Source organism: Sturnira hondurensis, unplaced genomic scaffold (assembly GCF_014824575.4).
Source record: "Sturnira hondurensis isolate 20B ecotype Veracruz unplaced genomic scaffold, ASM1482457v3 Scaffold0003681, whole genome shotgun sequence".
Taxonomy (NCBI): domain Eukaryota; kingdom Metazoa; phylum Chordata; class Mammalia; order Chiroptera; family Phyllostomidae; genus Sturnira; species Sturnira hondurensis.
In genome coordinates, this window is record NW_028076312.1 from 2,202,927 (window position 1) to 2,224,831 (window position 21,905).

Sequence of the window (21,905 nt, forward strand, 5' to 3'; positions counted from 1 at the left end):
CTTTTCCCCTGGCATGGCATGGCGGTGTTGAAGTGTCATTTTGTAGTATTGCAGGAGCAATTATTAGGTCACCAGCCAATTAGCCATGGTCTTCTGTCTGTACAATATAGTTGGCAGTCTGTACCGTGGAATGAAATGGAGCAATTGTGGTATAATTGAGCAAATCACACTAGGCCCATCTCTAAAAGAAAGGTAGTTAAGATAGGGATAATCGTAAGTAAATTTGATATTTTGTATAGAAGCGCCAAGCAGAGAGACAACTCTGTAGTAGGTGCTCATAAATGTCATCAGTTATAAGGTTGGAAGTAATGGCAGTAAGTGTAAGAACAGTAGTCCTGTCGTGAATAACAGCAACAGAAGATAATTTGAGCAGTGAAAAATATCCCTCTGCGGAAACATAATCTGCATGACCTAATTTGTTGTATCTATCTTTTTGTACAGCAACACTTTCTACAAGGCACTTGAGGTAACTGTGTCACCTAAAGAGACCTTGGCATGAATTATAAGTTTCGTGTTCACGTGTCAGCAGTAGAGATTGCATCTGATACTAGGATTGGGGTCTGCTTAAGGAAATTAGCGTAGGATTAAAAGAGCAAGTTCTAGGAAAAGTAGGTGAAATATTTTCCTGTGGTGTAATTCAACAGTGTTAAATCAAATGCCACCTTCGTCATCATTTTGTTCACATCAGTTATTTTGTAAGATTCTTGTAAGTTCATTAACTTAAAGCCTTGGTGCATTTTATAGTTTAACCTGATTCCAAAACAATTTATTGAAATGTAGTGAATTGTTAAGATATTACTGAAAGTTACATGTATATTATTCATGTTGAAGGGTTTTATACATTGTAGTTAAATGTAATATGCCAGTGCTGTGATAATGTTATTGAAGATGATGAAGATAGTGATTGGAATGAGAATAAGTCAGTACCCACATTCAGTGCCTAGTAGTTGAGAAAGACTTTGACATTTCTGGTTAATGAGCACATTGTGAACTCAGTAGCCACCCATGGAAATGCAATCCTCTGTTGTCAACAACTGCTAAAGTCTGGGGTAATTAATAAATCCATCCCCAAGAAGAACTTGGTGATGTTGATTCAGGAGAGAGAATCAATCATATATCTTTGTTGATTGACTTAAAGAGAATTCAATAAATGAGAATAACTAAAAAGATTATCATAAGCATCTGTGAAAAGTTAAGGGGAGAATGCTCATATCATTCATTCCTCTCAAGGAGACATTTAAAAAATATATTTAAACCAGTTTGGTTACTGAGTACAGCTTGGAGACTATAAAATATAATTTTTCCAGTATAAAAATCTCAGAGAGACAGAGAATTATAACACTTAAAGAAATAACTAATTTTGTCTGTTTGTTGTTTACAAATATAACATTTGCCTTAATGTCTCTGCATTGCATTAGGCAGGCTTTTTATTTTTTATTTATTTTTTCTTTCTTTTTTAAATTTAATTCTTATTCAAGTACAGTTTTCTGTTTTATATTCCCTGCCCTGCCCGCCCCCCAGTGCTCCCCACCTCCCTCCCATTTCTGCCCCCCACCTTAATTATTGTTCATGTGTCCTTTATACTTATTCATGTGAGTCCCTCTCCTTTTCCCCTATGATTCTCTCCCCTCTCCCCTCTGGACTCTGTCAGCCTGTTCCATATTTGAGTGTCATTGGTCATATTTTGCTTGCTTGTTTGTTTTGTTGTTTAGATTCCTGTTAAAGGTGAGATCATATGGTATTTGTCTTTCACCACCTGGCTTATTTCGCTCAGGATAATGCTCTCCAGTTCCATCCATGATGTTGCAAAAGGTAGAAGCTCCTTCTCCTTTCTGCAGCATAGAATTCCATTGTGTAAATGTACCATAGCTTTTTGATCCAATCATTTACCAATGGGCATCTAGGTTGCTTCCAACTCTTGGCTATCATAAATTGTGCTGCTATGAACATCGGGGTGCATAGGTTCTTTTTGATTGGTGCTTCAGAGTTCTTAGGATATACTCCTAATAGTGGAATTGCTGGGTCAAAAGGCACGCCCATTTTTGGTTTTCTTAGAAAGTTCCATACTGTTTTCCATAGTGGTTGTACCAGTCTGCAATCCCACCAACAGTGAACTAGGGTCCCTTTTTCTCCACAACCTCTCCAGCACTTGTTGTTTGTTTCTTTGTTCATGATAGCCATTCTGACTGGTGTAAAGCGATATCATTGTGGTTTTAATTTGCATCTCTCTGATAGCTAGTGATATTGAGCATCTTTTCATGTGTCTCTGGATCCTCTGTATGTCCTCCTTGGAGAAATGTCTGTTCAAGTCCTTTGACCATTTTTTAATTGGGTTGCTCGTCTTCTTTGAGTGGAGTCGAGTGAGTTCTTTGTATATTTTGGAGATTAAACCTTTGTCTGAGGTATCATTGGCAAATATGTTTTCCCAAACAGTTGGTTCTCTTTTTATTTTAATACTGTTTTCCTTAGCCATGCAGAAGCTTTTAATTTTGATGAGATCCCATTTGTTTATTCTTTCCTTTATGTCCCTTGCTCTAGGGCATGTATCAGTAAAAATATTGCTGCGTGGAATATCTGAGATTTTCCTGTCAATGTTCTCCTCCAGGGCTTTAATGGTTTCACTGCTTATATTTAAGTCTTTTATCCACCTTGAATTAATTTTGGTGTATGGTGTAAGTTGGTGCTTGAGTTTTATTTTTTTGAATGTAGCTGTCCAGTTCTCCCAACACCATTTGTTGAAGAGGCTATCTTTACTCCACTGTATGTTATTGCCCCCTTTGTCAAATATTAATTGACTGTAGAGAGTTGGGTTTATTTCTGGGCTCTCTGTTCCATTCCATTGGTCTATATGCCTGTTTTTATGCCAGTACCAGGCTGTTTTGATTATAGTGGCCTTGTAACACAGTTTGATATCAGATATTGTGATCCCTCCTACTTTGTTCTTCTTTCTCAAAATTGTGGCGGCTATTCAGGGTCTTTTATGGTTCCAAATAAATTTTTGAAGTGTTTGTTCCATGTCTTTGAAATATGCCATTGGTACTTTAATAGGTATTGCATTGAATCTGTAAATTGCTTTGGGTAGTATGGACATTTTGATGATGTTAATTCTTCCAATCCATGAACATGGTATATGTTTCCATTTGTTTGTGTCTTCCTTGATTTCTTTCTTCAGTGTTGTGTAGTTTTCTGCATACAGGTCTTCAATCTCCTTGGTTAGATTTATTCCCAGATATTTTATTTTTGTTTTTGCTATATCGAATGGGATTTTTTTTTCTTGATTTCTGCTTCTGCTGTTTCATTATTGGTATACAAAATGCCTTTGATTTCTTGATATTGACTTTGTATCCCACTGTTTTGCCAAATTCATTTATTAGTTCAAGCAGTTTTTTGGTAGAGGCTATAGGATTTTCCATGTACACTATCATGTCATCTGCAAACAATGCCAGCTGTGTTTCTTCCTTTCCTATTTGGATGCCTTTTATTTCCTTTTCTTGTCTGATTGCTGCAGCTAGAACTTCTAATACTGCATTGAATAGAAGTGGTGAAAGTGGGCAACCTTGTCTTGTTCCTGATCTTAATGGAAAAGACTTTAGTTTTTGCCCATTGAGTTTGATGTTGGCTGTAGGTCTTTCATATATGGCCTTTATTGTATTGAGGAATGTTCCCTCTATTCCCATTTTTCTGAGTACCTTTATCAAAAATGGGTGTTGTACCTTATTAAAAGCTTTTTCCACATCTATTGATATGATCATGTGTTTTTTGTCTTTGCTTTTGTTTATGTGGTGTATTACATTTACTGATTTGTGGATATTGAACCATCCTTGCATCCCTGGGATGAATCCCACTTGGTCGTGGTGTATGATCTTTTTGATGTATTGTTGGATGTGATTTGCCAATATTTTATTGAGGATTTTAGCGTCTATGTTCATCAGCAATATTGGCCTGAAGTTTTCTTTCTTTATTGTGTCTCTATCTGGCTTTGGAATAAGGATGATGCTGGCTTGATAAAAAGAGGTGGGGAGTTTTCCCTCCTTTTGGATTTTTTGGAATAGTCTGTGAAGAATAGGGGTTAGCTCTTCCTTAAAAGCTTTGTAGCATTCTCCTGTGAAACTGTCTGGTCCAGGGCTTTTGTGTGATGGGAGTTTTTTGATTACTTCTTCAATTTCATCTGCTGTTATTGGCCTGTTCAGGTTTTCTGCTTCTTTTTCATTGAGTTTTGGAAGATTATATTTTTCTAGAAATTTGTCCATTTCACCTAGGTTTTCAAATTTCTTGGCATACAGTTCTTCATAGTAATTTCTTACAATCCCTTCTATTTCTGTGGTATCATTTGTAATCTCTCCTCTTTCCTTTCTGGTTGTGTTTATTTGAGTCCTCTCTCTTCTTGATGAGCCTACTTAAAGGTTTGTCTATTTTGTTTATCTTTTCAAAAAACCAACTCCTAGATTCATTGATCCTTAGAAATGTGCTTTTAGTCTCTATGTCATTTAGTTCTGATCTGATCCTCGTTATTTCCTTCCTTCTACTTGCTCTGGGCTATCTTTTTTGTTGTTCCTCAAGTTCTTGGAGGCGTTGAGTTAGGTTCTTTGTTTGAAATGTTTCTGTTTTCTTTAGGTAAGTCTGTATTGCTATGAACTTCCCTCTCAGGACTTCCTTCACTGTGTCCCATAAATTTTGGTTTGTCATGAGTTCATTTTCATTTGTTTCCAGAAGCTTTTTGATTTCTTCCCTAATTTCAATTCTTGACCCATTCGTTGTTTAATAGCATACCATTCAGTCTCCATGCTTTTGGGTGTTTTGGATTTTTTCCTGTGGGGTTGATTTCCAATTTCAGTCCCTTGTGATCAGAGAAAATGCTTGGTATGATTTCTATTTTCCTGAAATTGTTGAGACTCGTTTTGTGTCCTATCATGTGATCTATCTTTGAAAATGTTCCATGTGCATTTGAAAAGAATGTGTATTTAGCTTCTTTGGGATGGAGGGCTCTATATATATCAGTTAGGTCCATTTCATCTAGGGGGTCATTTAATGCTGCAATATCTTTGTTGATATTTTGTTTGGAAGATCTGTCCATTTTTGATAGTGAGGTGTTAAAATCCCCTACTATAATTGTGTTGCTGTCAATATCTTTCTTGAAGTCCTCTAGGATTTTCTTTATATATTTGGGTGCTCCTATGTTGGGTGCATATATATTTATGATGTTAATGTCTTCTTGGTAGATTCTTCCCTTGAGCAATATGAAGTGACCTTCTGGGTCTCTCTTTATGGCCCTGTTTTTGAAGTCTATTTTGTCTGATATGAGAATTGCTACCCTGGATTTTTTTTCTTGTCCATTTGCTTGGAAAATTTGTTTGCATCCTTTCACTTTTAGTCTGTGATGGTCTTTTGACCTGAGGTGGGTCTCTTGTAAGTAGCATATGTGTGGGTCATGCTTTCTTAACCATTCAGCTATTCTATGTCTTTTAATTGGTGCATTTAATCCATTTACATTTAAGGTTATTATTAAAAGGTACGTATTCATTGCCATTTGTGTACCTGTGTTCCTCTTTGTCTCTCCTTTCCTTCCTTTCCTTAAAGCAGCCCTTTTAGTAATTCTTGTAGGGCTGGTTTGGTGGAGGTGTATTCTTTTAGACTTCTTTTGTCTTGGAAGCTCTTTATTTGGCCTTCTATCTTGATTGAGAGTCTTGCTGGGTAAAGTAGCCTTGGTGGTAGGCCTCTGTTTCTCATTACTTGGAATATTTCCTGCCATTCTCTTCTTGCTTGGAATGTTTCCATTGAGAAGTCAGTAGCCAGCCTTATTGGGACCCCCTTGTATGTTACTTTCTTTTTCTCCCTTGCTGCCTTTAGGATTCTTTCTTTGTCTTGGCGTTTTGCCATTTTAATGATGATGTGTCGATGATGTGTCTTGCAGTAGGCCTCCTTGGGTTCCACTAGGCAGGCTTTTTAATAGTGAACAGAAGAAAGAGTCAATGTAGAAAGCTTTGCTGCAAAATTAGGTTAAAAAGTGAGAAATAAGAAAAGAAAGAGAACAGTGAATTTATGCATCCATCCACCATCTATACAATCATCTCTGTCCATCTCTCTATGTAGTTACCTATTTCTCTACCTGCTTATGGTTTTAGATATATATTCTGGTAAATTTAGGTTAAGAAAATTGATATTAATATAAGAATATTTATTTAGATCTTCATTTCACATATAAGCCTATGGATTGTGTTAATAGTACTTTAGCAGACATTGTTAATTTTTACTACTTCTGAAAACTGCCCCACCAAGGCATCTCTACAAACAATAAAATTAAACAGTTGCCACAAATTGATTAGTGTATACCAGAGTTTCTCAACCTCAGTACTATTGACGTTTTGGATCTGCGAAGTCTATGATGGGGATGAGCAAGATCTGTCCTGTGCATGTGCAACATTTAGTAACATGCCAGAACTGTGTCCAAGGGATGCATGTCCTTTTCAGATATTTCCAAATGTCCCTTGGGGAACCAAAGACCCCCAGGTGAAAAACACTGTTTTATAATATATAAAAGGTGTTGGAAACTTTTATACACACATATGTACATATGTATACACATATACTTGTGGTTATATATATATATATTAAAAACATAAAACAGGTGCTATTAAAACATATAAAGCACACTGAAAATATATCAGACACATGGCACCTTCTATTTAAATATAATAGGCATAAGCATAAGGTCATTAAAAAGAATTTTCCAAGAAGAAAATGTCAGTTGAGCTTCAGTTAACTCAAAGTTCATGTAATATTTGGGAAAATTCTCTCCACAGACTTGTTCTTTATCCCAATTAATAATATTTCTGTCTCGCAAGCTAAGAACTGCAGTCATTTCCTGTTTCCTTCTCTTCCTTAATTCCCATATCCCGTAAGTCACTAAAGTATTTGCTATTCCACCTCAGACAGATGGTTTGCATCTCAGCCCTGGCTGCTCTGTATTCACTATCTTCATCTTCTATTGCCTCGCAAATTTTTCCAAACTTTTCTGCCTCTGTAAGTCTCTTATCACCCTACTTTTTTTTTTTACACTACAACCAGGCAGATAATTCTGCAAAACAAGCCACAGCTTAATTCCCCTGTATACACCACCACTAAATCCCTATTGCCTGAAAGATGAAAATCTGAATTTCTACATTACTTTTTTCCATTTGAGGCTCCTGTCCTGCTGGTCTCATTTTTTATTCAAGACTCTCTGAAGATATTCTGCCAGTAGACATGTTATCTTCTCTGCCTAGACTGCACAAATGTGCCCTACTGACATACTCATTTCCTCAATCTGAATAGAGAAGATTTTATAAAGAGGAATCCATGCAATCTTAAATTGATTGACTCCTAAATTTCTGACATCAGGTGGTAAGATGTGAAGACATAAAGGGACAACTTTATGTACTTCCTTGTTTTTTTCCTCCTAACGACTTATTTTTATGACTTTTATATTGCAAATATAAGACAAATACTAGAAACTTCATAAAACAAATACATAGCTTAAAGATATTTAAAAGGGATGCATTTTTTAAATTACAACTATTAGCATACCTCAAGAAATAGCACTTGGCTAGCTTTGCCAGAAACTCAACTGTATGCTGTATCCTAATCTTGAATGCTTTTTGTCTACAAAAGTAACTACTGTCCTTAATTTTATAGAAATTGCTTTTTGTATTTATGTATAATGCTATAACCTAGTAATGCATCCCCCAAACCATAGTTTTTTTGTAATTTTTTTTTAATTTAAGACTTATTTACAGGTTCTTTCTTCCTGCACCGACCCTTACAATTTATCCATTCAAGCCTAGGACACTTTTCTGTAGAGGTTTCCTGAGCCTGCATTTTGTTGAGTGCTTACTCAAGTTAGAGTTTACCGTGTGCCTCTGCCTTCTGTAGTTCCTCTGAGTTGGTGGTTGGATCCAGAGACTTCCTCGTATTCATGCTTAAACCCTTTGGGGAAATTACAGGTGGTGGTAAGGCCAGCCAGAGGCACAGAGTGGACAGCGGTGGTTGAGAACTGTCAAGGGTCTGAGAGTGTCATCTGCAAACTAATGGTGTAGCCTGGCACCTGGGTAGCAGGGCACATGAGACTCTATGGGATGGTAGTCAGCATGAGTTTCATGTTTGAGCTTGTCACCTTGCCCCTGGGGAAATTTCCTCAGGGGTGATTGGAAAATGGGCACAAGTGGATATGGTACAGAAAATGGCTTTGTGTCACCATTGAAAAACTCTGGGTTTAGGAAATCCCAGTCTTCTAATGAGGTATGACGGAAAATGTACCCTCTGTCCTGGAAGGAGAAATTATTATTACATCCCAATGTTTGCCATACACACGGCTTCGAAAACAGTCCAGAACGAAGGCTGGGACAAACAATGCAGAACCCCACACTGAATTGTCTCTCATCTGTTTTTCCCATTGTTTGACCAGTCATCGATGTTAAATACTTAGATCTAGTAATTCACAAGACATTTTGAACTGATACTGCTCTAATTTTTAAAATAAATTTTATTATTAGAAAATTTTAGCTGTACAGGAATATTGTCAAGTACACAGTGTTTTCATAGAGTTCTCATGCAGTTTCCTTTACTCTTAACAACTTATACTAGTAGGATTGTTTTATTTGTTACTATTAATAAACAAATATTGAATAATACTCATTTTAACTTTTTTCTTATTTATTAGTAGAAATATCTTATAAAGATATGCTGTATTCAACCTATGTTGTAGTTACCAAATGTTATAGATCATATAGAAAAAATGGATAAATGTTTGATTATTTTCTTTTATTTACTGGTTATTAAAAATGAATTTGTTCTATATTATTGGTCAAATGTGATTAATTAATTTAATTTAATATTATGGACTCAGAGATTAAAATATATTTTGTGGGACTCAATAATTTGTTATTGTTATCATTTTCATATTAAATTTCCCCATCTTTGGCCAGGAAGGGTCTCCTGCAATTGGCTTTTGAGTCCTTTTCAATGACTACAGTAATTTGTGATAGTTTCCTAAATGTATAATGAGATATCTCAGGCTCATCTTGTACATATATTACATCAGACTCAGAATCTGAGATTTCTGCAACAAAAAGGAACATATTTCAAAGTACATTTCAAGAAAGCACATTTCAAAACCACAAGCTAGATGCTAGGTCCCTGGGGGTTTAATAACCTAAAGCAAAGTGTAACTTCTAACACACTTTACTATTGGTTGAATGAATGAAACCAAAAACAGGCAAAAAAAACCTCACGACATTTAGAAAATATCTTGGAATCAATATATTTGTACCTCGTAAATTATATATAAGCTATTTGAGAAGATACTATGTGATTTCCTCACTTTAGAATTCCTGTAAGAGAAAAAATGGTGGCAAATGTTTGAAGATGAAGGTGTCCATTTCAGTCTGCTGAGTGAACACTCACACAGAGACATACACCAGTGCCTCCCCTGGTACTATACTATGTTCAAAAATGCATATTCTCTCTCAGGAATGGGAGGGAGCAATGTGTAGCAGGAAGTGGGATAACTTCATACAAGATGAAGAGATGTTTAACACATGAAATTCTAAGGTAAAAAATATGCTTGAATAAACAAAGACATGAGAGAAAACTTTCAAGGCACTGCATGTCGTTCTTGGCTGAGCCTTTGCTCTTAGTGCCAGTCTTGCCATTAGACTAAGATTGGAAGTGATGAGAGTCGTCAGCACCGTGAAAGCAGAGACCACGTCTGTTTTGTGCACCTCTGAGCTTCCAGCATCCAGAGCAGCGCTTCTTACGTAGCAGGTGGACAGTAAACATTTGTGGAGTAATCGGGTGGATGGGTGGATAAACAGATGAGGCAGAAAGCACAGAGACTTAATGGCTTTTTTAAGGAATGGAAGGCAAGTGAATGTTTACTAAATACCTAGTATATACCAGTTACTTTTAGGTATTGATTTGTCTAGTTTCTAGATTAAAAAAATAACTGTCTTTCATTTTCTGAGCCAAAAGATTTGATTAATAAAGTACAAGTTCACTATGTGTGGTGGATACTGGAAATATGGAGGGGATCGTTCATAAAGTGCACCTGAAACTAATAATAATAACAAAAAAACATCACAGGTTCAGTCAGATACTGACATAGGTCATACAGTGAAGCAGTAGTTCTCCAAACTGAAATAACATATTTTTTCTACCCATATTCTCCATGGTCCTAGAAGTAGTACTTACCCCTTTTACATTTAGATTTTTTTTGTCTTTCCATTGTATGTCCATGTACAGAATCTCCTGTGATTCCTTCTGCATATCCATCTGAACAGACCTCTAATACATTGGCACATGCAAGAATGCTATGTTAAACTTTTAGGTTTATGTTTTAATAAACATTTAAACACAGTTAGAATTTAGAGATATCAGAATCATGCTACTTTTGACAAGCATTCTGCATCAACTAATATTTTCATCATAAAGAAAACTTAGAGTACATTATTCTCAAGTAACAATTTTAGACTCTAGATCAATGCATATTACTGTTAGCAGGGAGGAATTCTTACCAATTTTTTGAAGTAAATCGCTAAAATGGTTGGGATTTTGAACTCTGGAATAAGGCAGATCTTTGTTTTTCAATGTATCTCCCTCCACTTTTTTTCTCTGTGTGACTTGGATCAAATTATTTCATTTTAGTCACTCCACTTATAAAGTAAAGAAAATGATACTGCAATCAAAGAGATGATGTGTCTAGAAAATTACATGGCATATAAAAATTCTCAGATACAGAAAACTATAAATAATTATAAGTTAATATAATTATTAGAAATAGTAAACAAACACAGAAATTTGTGACTTGCATAATGGTACTTAAATATGAAAAGCATTTTAATACCTAGTCTCCAGAACCCTGATCTCAATTTATCTCTGTATTGATGACTGTGTCCACAGAGAGCTATAGAATATCTGCTATGTTTATTCATCTTGAATATTAAGAACATTGTAAGTGACATAAGACCTCATCCCTGGAGGAAAACTTTATAAATTAATTAAGTCTTTTGTTTCCTGTTCCTACAACCAAATATTTGCACTGATATTACAATGTATTTTGGCAGTCCTGTCAAATGCAATCCTGATTCTTTGGCTCTACTCTTTCTGAAATTACTCACCCTTTTCATTTAAAAATAACAACAGACTAGTCACAAAAGCAGTCACCTCTAACTTCTGAATCCTCAAAGGTCATACATATCCCATATGCTTTCTAAAAGAGACAGCTGTTGTCATACATCATTTTGTGGGGGACCCTTTTCCTGCTTTAAATTTTAAGAGGGGAAAAGACATTTATGAAATATCTCAGACTTGAAACTGTCACACTCTATTGTAAATCAAAATGGTATCAAGCAGCTCTGTCACCTTCACTTGGTGATGGTCAGTAATTCACTTAGAAAGAGGGAAATGCAGTTTTGTATGTCCCGTGGAAGAGAGGCAGCATGTTGAACAAGAGTAAAGATTTAGGATTCACAGAAACAAGAACAACCAATACTTCTCAAAACAGCCCCAAGACTTTGGGACCTTAGTATCTCCATTTCACAGATGATGAAATGCAGGCCCAGAAAGATCAGTGATTTTCCTGATATTGTGTTGCTAAATGCTAGAATGTGAAGTCAGGCCGTGTATTAGTTTGCTAGGATTGCTGTAACTAAGTACCACAGACTGAGTGGCTTAAACAGAAGTTTATTTTCTCTCAATTCTGGAGACTAGAATTTTGCGCTCAAAGTGTCAGCAGGGTTGGTTTCTTCTGAAGCCTTTCACAGTGGCTTGGAGGTGACTGTCTTCTCCTTAAGTCACTCCACATCATCTTCTCTACATGTGTGCCTGTGTCCTTATTTCTTTGTCTTTTAAGGACATCAGTCATATTGGATGATGGACATGCTAAGGACCTCATTTTAATTTAATCACCTTTTTAAAGATTCTTCTCCAAAAATAGTTACATTTTAAGATACTGGGCATTATGACTTTAACATATGAATCCTGAGTGGGTCACAATTCAGCCCGTAACAGGCAGACTGACTGGAGTCCACATAGTTACGCGCTGTGTAACACCAATTGTTTAATTGAATAATTTTAATAGTATATGTATATTTGTTTGCATATAATTTATTGTCCCTAAGCTCCACAAACTATTTGCAAATATTTGTGTAATTAGACTAACAATATGATGAAATTAATAATTTTTAATGATATTCAACTCTTAAGCATGTAGTAGGAATGTGTCCTACTTTTCAGAAGAGAAATTCAAGTGAAACAACGCATGGCAGGCCAGGAATTGGTGGAGGCAAGAGTCAAACTACGAGCCGTCAGAGTGCAGCACCCAGACTTGGTCCCGGGTGCATCACCCAAACCCGTTTGTCTTTGAAGAAAAACACTCATCAGCTGTGCAATGGAAATAACACTGCCCTGCTTGGATCCGCGCACGGCCTCAGCCTGTGTGAGAGTGCTGACTGCTAATCATTTTTAGGCTCTATCTATAGCTCATCAAAATATAAATCAAAAATCTCCAAATATTCTTACTATCTTGCCATATAGTGTATTTCACTTCACTTAAATTTAATTCTCCAAATTATTGGAGCTTAATGTGTACCATTTCTGGGGAAAAGTAAATTAAATATCATATTTTAAATTGTTATTAAAAAGCATTAAAATGTTTATTTGAAAGCTAGGTTTAAAAATGTAATACTACCTGTATAACACATGGAAACACACACATGCACACACATACACATATGCACACATGTGTGCACACACATATATACATGTGTGCACTCATGTGTATACATATATAAACACACATAATAGAGATGGAGTTTTGCAGTGCATTTTTTGTAACGTAGACATATGTAATTGAGGTTTGTATATGATTATGTAAATCAGTCCATAGAAGTTCTCCATGTAATTTCTGTAGCCTAAGTCTACTGTAACAAACACATCTATGATACAGGGATATACTAACCTGAGATAAGGTCAGGAGATGAAAGCCCATTTGGGAATGTAGACCTGAAGGGTATCTGTTAACGATCACTCGGGCCAGCTAAGACAGATAGAGAGGACAGAGGCAAAGATGCTCACTTTGAGAGAGGTGAATTAAGGAGTCCTCTTTTCAGTACAAGTAGGGTATATCCGGCCGGAAGTCATGGGTTGGGAGCTGGCTGAGTGCCAGCGATGAAGGAATGGCCTGCGCATTCTGAGGAAGCAAGGACCATAGCAAGGACCGCAGCTGCAGTAGCAGCCCAGATTCCGGCTCGCAGTGGCTGAGGGTTAGCGGGTTGGCGGGGAAGAACTGGATCAGAATCTCTGCCCACACAGCGTTATTTCACGCTGCGGGAAATAAGCATGGGTTCAATTCTGCCGCAGTCGGGTACATGACATTTCACATGACTCTATTTTTCGAAATCTCATTAGAACAGACTTTGAGTCTCTGCCTGCTAGAGTGGCATAATCATGGGAGTTTTAAGGAAAATGAGAAGACGGAACGTGAAATTCCAAACCATCACATTTGGAGGTTTTACATGTGAGTGAGGCATGTAGTCAGTCACTGTCCTTGCAGCAGGAATATGTAGTGATTGCTAAATGTCTACTATTTTTTCTGATCCGTTTCTTAATACCATACCATAGTTGTGAATGTTCTCTTCTTTCGAAATTCCCAGACTTGTGAAATGGGCAGAGAGAAAATTAATTGCCCACGGGAACTTCGTGGAAAGCCTTACTGATAGAGAGATTCAAATTTGCAACAACATTTGTCACTGTCGGAGGACACAGAAATTCTGCAGTCATTACCAGCAAGAGGGGCTTTCGTCCCCTGCCCACCCCACGCCCATACTTCCCTGCTCCTTACTCGTTTCTGCAATACACAGATTATTTAATTTCAAGTCGATGGCTCATAGTAATCACTATTATATTTGTGAATGTCTTGACTGATGGAATACATTAGTATTATTTGCAGATTATATAATTGAGTATGAGTACATAAAACACTGGAGTAGAATTTAAGAATTCAGAACTATTTTTACTTGCTGCCAAAGGTCTTAACAAACATAAAAAGGTACATTTTCTAAGGATGCTGATATTAAATAAAAAATATCCAACCAACATAGATTTGATGTATAATCTGAATAGGAGAAAATTAGAGACCAGAGTTTTCCTCACTTAGCCAATTGCTTTTAGTGTACATAAAATTGTTCCTAAACACTGATTAAAGGTTCAGGAATTGCAAGGTACTGCAATCAGTTAAATGTCAGGGCACACAAAGGGACATAGAAGGAGCTACTTTCTCTTAACACTAAGGACAAAATTAGAGAGAACAACTAAAATAAAAGAATAAAGGGACTGTGTCAAATACAAAGAAGTTATTAGTTGTGAAATGAAATAGAGATTTAAAAATAGTACTGATTTGTTTTTCTGGAATGATCTGGAGGTAAACGGAAAGCTCGCTAAAGCAATGCAATCTTTCCAATCTTTGACTGAGCAGCACCCACTGGAAATCCTAGGAAGTTTATAATGGCAGACATCACACTTTTTCTTAAAATATACGAGAGTAATGCTTATAAATGACCTTTAAAATGACTGTGTGCTTTTCTTAGGTTGATTGGTAATATAGTATGGAAAGTTGGTGAAATCTATCTTCTTTTGCCATTTCTTTTTATTTCTGTCATCAAATACCATGAGCAAAACCAATTGCCCCTTGGGTTAAAAAAGTGTTGGAGCATTTAAGGTCTTAATGATCTTCAGTTGTACTTACTCTTTGAACAAAGATGTAGAAGCAAGCATATATTGACTGAACATTTGTCAGTCATAGTCAGGGAAAGCTTACACTGCAAAGAGAGAGACAGCTTTAGGTGGGTAGCCACTCTTTGGTTGACAAAATAGGCAGTTTTCTGGGACTAAAACTTCCTGAGCAGACCCCGAGCCAGGGTTTTCTCTGTGCTGGGGCAGTCTGGTGGTGACCACCCACTGTGGTTCTTGAGTGCACATCAGGATTGCGGTGTTCAAACAGCGTTCTTGTTAGCAGAACGTTTGTGAAACATTTCTTGGAAAATAACATCTCAAAAGACCTTGAGCATAGCTTTTGCTTTTCAATTCCATCCCACTCAGCAGCCATTACCAGATGTTTGTTCAATGCTGGAGTTGGTAAGAAGGGCTATAACATACTCAGAAAAAGCGTAAGGAACCGGTTCTTTAATTTAGGTTTAAATTGCAACTTGAAGAGGCAAGATACAAACATGCCAAAGTTCCATAACAAAGAAATTAAAAGCAACAGCTCTTATGTAATGATATTATAATCATTTTGTTTTTACATCTGATTCTCCACAGAGAGATCATCGTGGCTATTATCAGAGGTAATATTTCCAATAGCTAGCATATATTGAACACTCACTGTTTGACAGGCACTTTTATTACCTCTTCTAATTCTTATGAAACCTGTATAATAGAGGTATTGCTCTTTGTTATTTTTTACAGATGAAGAAACTAAGGCTTAGTAAGGATAAAGGACTTGGTGACCATGAAACTAGGAAGCATGAAGTGTTGGTTTTGAGCTCAGCTATGCCTGGCATTTGAGCCTACCTTGCTTGCTGCTATATTTTCTTTAGAGAAGTCCTTTTTTCTAAGAGTTGCTTTTATGTTCATAAAAGTTCTGAGATACTTAAAAAGATTGTGCTACTAAAATTACGATGCCTGAAAGGAAAGAATCAATGGGTAACTGACATTGTGTGATCTTAACAGGTGTTATAAAGATTAATTGCCACATTTAGATATTTCTTGACTTTTACCAGGATTGCTTAGTGAGCTGCCAGTATTAACATATAACCATGTCATTGACTTGTTTTTAAGAGGGTATTAAATTGTTTATTGAGTACTCATGATAATAAATGCTACACAGGCTTCTTTCCCATCTGTAATTTTTCCTGGTACCATAATTCAATTTAGATATATTGCCTAGGATGTGCCACCAATCATTAATAACCAAATAAACTTTTAATGGTGAACTCCAGGTCACAACATAGTAACTGTCACTTCACCTACACCAAGGTTTCTGAAGACAATGGCTGCTGCACTCCAGCAGGTTGTAAATGAATTTCAAATGGAACCTGGCATCACTCTGAAGGAGTTCCAACTTCACACTGATGGCTTCAGAGTAGACTAACTTTACACAGCACATTTCTAAAAAGATACAAGTATCAGAGTCATGATCAAACTATTTCACCTTTTCAGCATTACACTGAAAGTAACCCAGCCATCACTGTTTCCTGTGATTTTATTTACAATCAGTATGCATTGTAGCTCATGCTTTCGGCACAGGAGTTTCTTGTTGAGCTATTTCAAGGTATGTGTTCACAGAAAGGCATCCAGAGTACACAAAAGGCTGTGATTGTGGACACCAGAAAAACAGATAACTTGAGAGGTGGACATCAAGGCATAATTTGTTGCTTTTGAATATACAAATTTTATATTTATCCTCTGTGATTCTTTACAAAGAATCACAAATCCTTTGTTCCTGTGAGCCCCTCCAACATAAAACATCAGAGCAATTAATCTTGGGTTGAGAGATTTGCTATTATCTTTTCCCCTATTATTTATATTATTTGTCTGGGTAGGAGAAAAGGATATAGGGGATAAAGTGAATAGGGTCTTCACCATGATTATCATCAACTAATTCTCTGTGGGTGAATTACATATTGCCTACCAAAGGTGGCTTTGTTCAAAGTGGATTAAACATGCAACCTCAGCATTAACATATAATGATGTCCAGAATTCAAATAGCAAAAGGATCACTGTTAAACTGATGTTTAAATTGCATATGCTGTTTAGCAAGACCTGAGAATAGTAAGCAGAATGTACAATGAAAGATACTAATTTTAAATACCAGAATCTCCGTTATAATAAACAATTCCTCCAGTCCCCGAATCTCAACAAAAAAGTAATTCTTGCTTTAACCCAAACTTTTTACAAAACCAACAAAATTTTTTCTAAGAAAAATTTAATGAGTATTCTAGAATTCAAAATACATACATTTTACAATGTGGATTAAATATAACTACATTACATGATGTGTGAATGCAAAGGTGTTCTTATTTATGGATTACTTTCTTTTGTAAACAGATGTGCTTCAAACTTCCCCTTCAATGTTGAGTTGATCCTTCTCTATGTGTTCAGTGTAATTCTTGGTCCATACCTATAATGCTTCTTATGCTAGAGCCCTGATTATTTGTTGACTGTTTGTAGCTTCGCCTGTGTGGTCCAAAATCCATGCTGGGTGGCACACCTTTATCTATTCAAAGAAATAGTTCGTCTCCCTAACAAACTAAAATTTGCTATTGACTTTGCTTCTTTGCTCATAAACCTCTTTGTTTTTCTCACCTGAGGGTGCTTCACCTGTGTTTTTTTTTCTGATAACCCCATTTATGTATTCCTTCATCACATGCAAGGCAATGAATTTGTGCCGCTTTGATAAGAATTACTTCCTAAGTGGTATTGGAGCTAATGGTGAGCCTGTTGGAAATTATGATAGATATTAAGACATATTTTATTTTTATTTTTTTAATATATTTTATTGATTATACCATTACAGTTGTTCTATTCCCCCCCTTCAATCCCCTCCACCCGCACCCTCCCTCCCCCACCATTCTCCCCCCCTTAGTTTATAACCACGTGTCTCAAGTTCTTTGGATTCTATGTTTCCCCCACTATTCTCGCCCTCCCCCCTATCTATTTTCTACCTACCATCTATGCTATTTTCTGTGCCTTCTCCCCCCTTATCCCCCTCCCACCCCCCTGTTTCTAACCCTCCATGTGTTCTTCATTTCTATGGTTCCATATTTTAGACAGTGGATTGATTGATAATACGTCCTCCATCCCCAACATTTATCTTATTACTATCATTGCAACCTAAAGCACTCGATAATTGTTGTGTATAAATTTTAGGGTAAACTATTTTCACAATCAATGGAATCATTTTAGTCTTTAAACTAAATGATGTTACAAAGTGTTTTATCTTTCTACTAAGAATTTAATGGCATAACAGTTCTAAGAATTCAAAGGGATAACAATTCAACCATTTAGAGGACTTGGCGGGCTCTAAGGCTGGATTATTCCAAGCAGGTGTAATTTCAGATAAACTGTGGTAAATGAACAATGCATGTCATCATGAATTTTAACCCTCTTTCAAATTTCCCTAGCATTCATCTCTTCAATCCAAAATGTAGTATTTGAGATTGGTCATAGTAACTCAGAATTCCCAGTCTGGTGCCAGATACAAGTAGTTTTATACATTCCATCCTCTTCCTCTCCAACTTTGCTCCATCAGGATTCTACTCTTTCAGGTGTTTAGCAGTAGCATGCTCACTCTTAAGACTTGTGGAGCCTGGGGCAAACATATAAATGGGGTCTTCATATTTATGTTTTATTACTTATTATAAATCAAGCAATATTAAATAAAATAGTTTATCTTCCACTTTGGCAGATATATCTCTATACCAACTGGATGGCAGGTAAAGTGTTAGAATATTTTGGACTTCTCAAGAATATTGTGTCACACAGAGAGATGGACTCTGACCCTTAGACTGTCTTCTAACCACTTCCGTCCTATACTGTGAGAGCCCATACAACACATTGAATGCACACTCTGGCCCATGCACTCACCCCTCAAACATGGGCCCCTGGACCATTCATCCTTCCAAGATGCTTGGACATTGGGGGCAGAGCCTACTGTCTGGGGGTCAGAACTGGGAGGGATGAGATCACTGGCCCAGGATAAGGGCTCAGGGCTATTTGGAAATGGAGGTCTAAGATCACAGGGGTTCAGAGCACAGTCTAGAAAAGTGAGTGCTGACTCCACATGGGCACTTCTCTTGACTCCACAGAGTTTACCTTGTGGTGAAGGTGTGGTCAGAACAGCCAGAGAACTGAGCAAATATTTGCTGGTTTCTTATGTGTATGCCAGTGCTGCTCCGGTCACATGGGGCACATGACTAAATAAATCAATGTCCTCGCTCTTTTAGAGCTTATATTCTGGGACAGATAGACTATAAATACTAAATGGAATAAATACACAATAAACTGCATTGTGCATTAGCTTGTGAGAAGTATTGTAGAAACAGTAAAAGTTAAGCAAGTAAAAGGTGGGAGTGTTGGCCTCAACTGGGAAGTTGAGATTTGTGCAAACTTCAAGGCTCTGAGGAAATTAGGCAAGAAGATAAAGACAGCAAGAGAAACTTAAGCCTTTAAGAGCATAGTGAGCACCTTGGGACAGGACTGCAGGTACCATGTTGGAAGTAGAACAAAGAGACCAACAAAACTGGCACAGAATGAGCAAGGTGGAGAGTTGAAAAGAGAAATCAGAAAAAAGCAAACTGATGGATGGATTGCACCATGCAGCGCTATCCAATGAAAATATGATGATAGCCATAAAAGCGTCATTTTAATTTTTTGTAGTCACAATAAAAAGATAAAAAGAAATGGGCTAAGTTAATTTTAATAGTACATTTTATGCAACTCAGCTGATCCAAAATGTAATGTAAACATTTAATCTTTGAACTCAAGAGTGTATTTTACACTTGCAACACACCTCACAATCTGTACTAGCTACAGTTCAAGTGCTTCATCGGCAAACATAGCTAGTGTGTACTGCACAGGGCAAACCAGATGGAGATTTTGACTCATTGTTGAATACCTTTGCATCACTCTGAGTGACTTGGGAAATGTTTCCGGGTTTTAAGAATTGAAGTGTCATGATTTGGTTTACGTTTTAAAGATCAGGGGTAGCCTTCACAGAGAAAATACCGTAAAGGATCTCACCTAGAAGTGGAACCTAATCAACAAAACAAATAAGCAAGAAAAATATGACCAGAGACACTGAAATTAAGAACAAACTGACAGTAACCAGAGGGGAGGTTGGAGAGGATAAAGGTGGGAGGGGAAGGGAGAGGACTTTCAGGAACCTGTATAAAGGACACATGGACAAAACCAAAGGGGGGTAGGATTGAGGGTGGGAGGTGGAATGGCTGAAGTGGTGGGTGTTGGTAGGGGGGAAATGGAGACGATTATACCTGAAAAATTAAAAAATGTAAAAAATATAAATTTACCCATCTTTAATAATCCCCCTCAAATAAGAGTAGCAACGGAGAGATTTATTGCAGTAATCTTCATGAGGAGAGATGGTGGCTCAGGGGACCATAGCCATGGCTGGCGTAGGACATGGTGGAAAGCCTGATCATTTTAAGTATGGTACACACCCATCGCATTGGGTGTGTGAGAGGAGAGTGAAGAATGATCTCAAGACGTTGGACAAACAACCGAGATAAGAGAGGCTGCTGGAGGGATAGTGGAAGAAAGATGCCTGGTCGTTTTAGAATAGGGGTGTCTGAGAAATGAATTAGGCATTTAAGGGGTAATGGAAGGAAGAAAGTTGGCAGTGAGTCTAGAGTTTCAGAGAGAGTGTGGAGGTAACCATTTGGAGATTTTCATCCTTGAAACTGGATAAGATCACCAAGTGAGTAAAAGTAGAGAGAGAAGGGAGTACCAGGGACAGATCCCTGGGGCATCTGAGGTTAAGAGGTCGAAAGTAACCTGAAATTGACATTGGAATAATATAAAATATTTCAGTAATTTTTCAGTTTATTTAATGTTTTTAAAAATGTAACACATGCTTATAACTATTACCATGATCATATGCTTTTTTACTGAACAACTATACCTTTTAATGAAACTTAAACCTTTTTTTTGCTTTAAAATGTCTCACAAACCTTCAGTTCACTAACTCATAGATGATTACATTAAAATAGACAGTAAAAATAAAAAATGTGCTCACAATCAAATTAGTGAGCACAGCGTCCATAATGCGTGTTTTTACGTGTTCCCTAGTGACACACAAGGCAACTCTTCTCTGATAGCTATGGTGGTAGATTGTGGGACAGATTTCAAATTAGCAGTTTGAAATCTGTCCCACAATATACAAACAGATACAGCTTTGTTTTATGTGTGATAAGCTTACTAATTTGCATTTTGTATATAAAGTTTGATTGATGATTATGTGTTCTTACTCATTTTAGTCTGTCAAAAAATGTTATCTTTATGCCTTGAATTATATTTAAATCTTAGGTATGAAGAATGCTTCATAAAACACAATCTATTATTTTAGAATAGGCATATTCATGACTTTAACAATATAAAAATCATATTCAAATGAGGTTTTAACTCTGTGATCTCATATTATCAAGACTACTATTTATAATATTGTGTGGAAATGGGTATATTATTAAAACTAAAAAATGAAATTAAATGATTACACAAATTTACTGACAAATAATCTTTAATATTTTAACAGAGGTATTTGTTTGTATCTTTTCAGTCTATTCGAGAAGTCACAGGCTACGTGTTAGTGGCTCTTAATCAGTTTCGCTACCTGCCTCTGGAGAACTTACGCATTATTCGTGGGACAAAACTTTACGAGGATCGATACGCCCTGGCAATATTTTTAAACTACAGAAAAGATGGCAACTTTGGACTTCAAGAACTTGGACTGAAGAACTTGACAGGTAAGGAAAATATGTAAAATAGCAATGATACTGTCATTATCAATGTCACATAATAGACACACATGTGTCTCTCTGTGCGTGTGGTTACTGTGGTATGTGTTATGTTGAGGATCACTGTATTTAAATATCTAGTCTTTATTCATCTTATAAGAAATTATGCCCTCTGATTTCCTTGTTTCACTTACATAGAGTGTGAGTGCAGGCTGAGGGGTCCCCTAATACTGTTATCTCAGCTGAACAGAAGTACACTGGCAGGAAGTGCTCAGTGCCCGAACACGGAGATAGGAAGCAGGTTGAAGAATGTTATGTTCAGTGGTCTCAGGTGGACGGTGGAGC

General features: G+C 36.8%; 1 protein-coding gene across 3 annotated transcripts in view; it reads left to right on the forward strand.

Annotated features, from left to right (window-relative positions):
• The window catches only part of ERBB4 (erb-b2 receptor tyrosine kinase 4), a 999,063-nt gene that overhangs the window by 519,520 nt on the left and 457,638 nt on the right, over window positions 1–21,905 (forward strand). For all 3 annotated transcript variants that reach the window (XM_037042022.1, XM_037042020.1, XM_037042023.1), the window contains exon 3: window positions 21,383–21,569. In XM_037042022.1, the coding sequence (XP_036897917.1) occupies window positions 21,383–21,569 (187 nt within the window). The remainder of the gene's footprint in view (window positions 1–21,382; window positions 21,570–21,905) is intronic.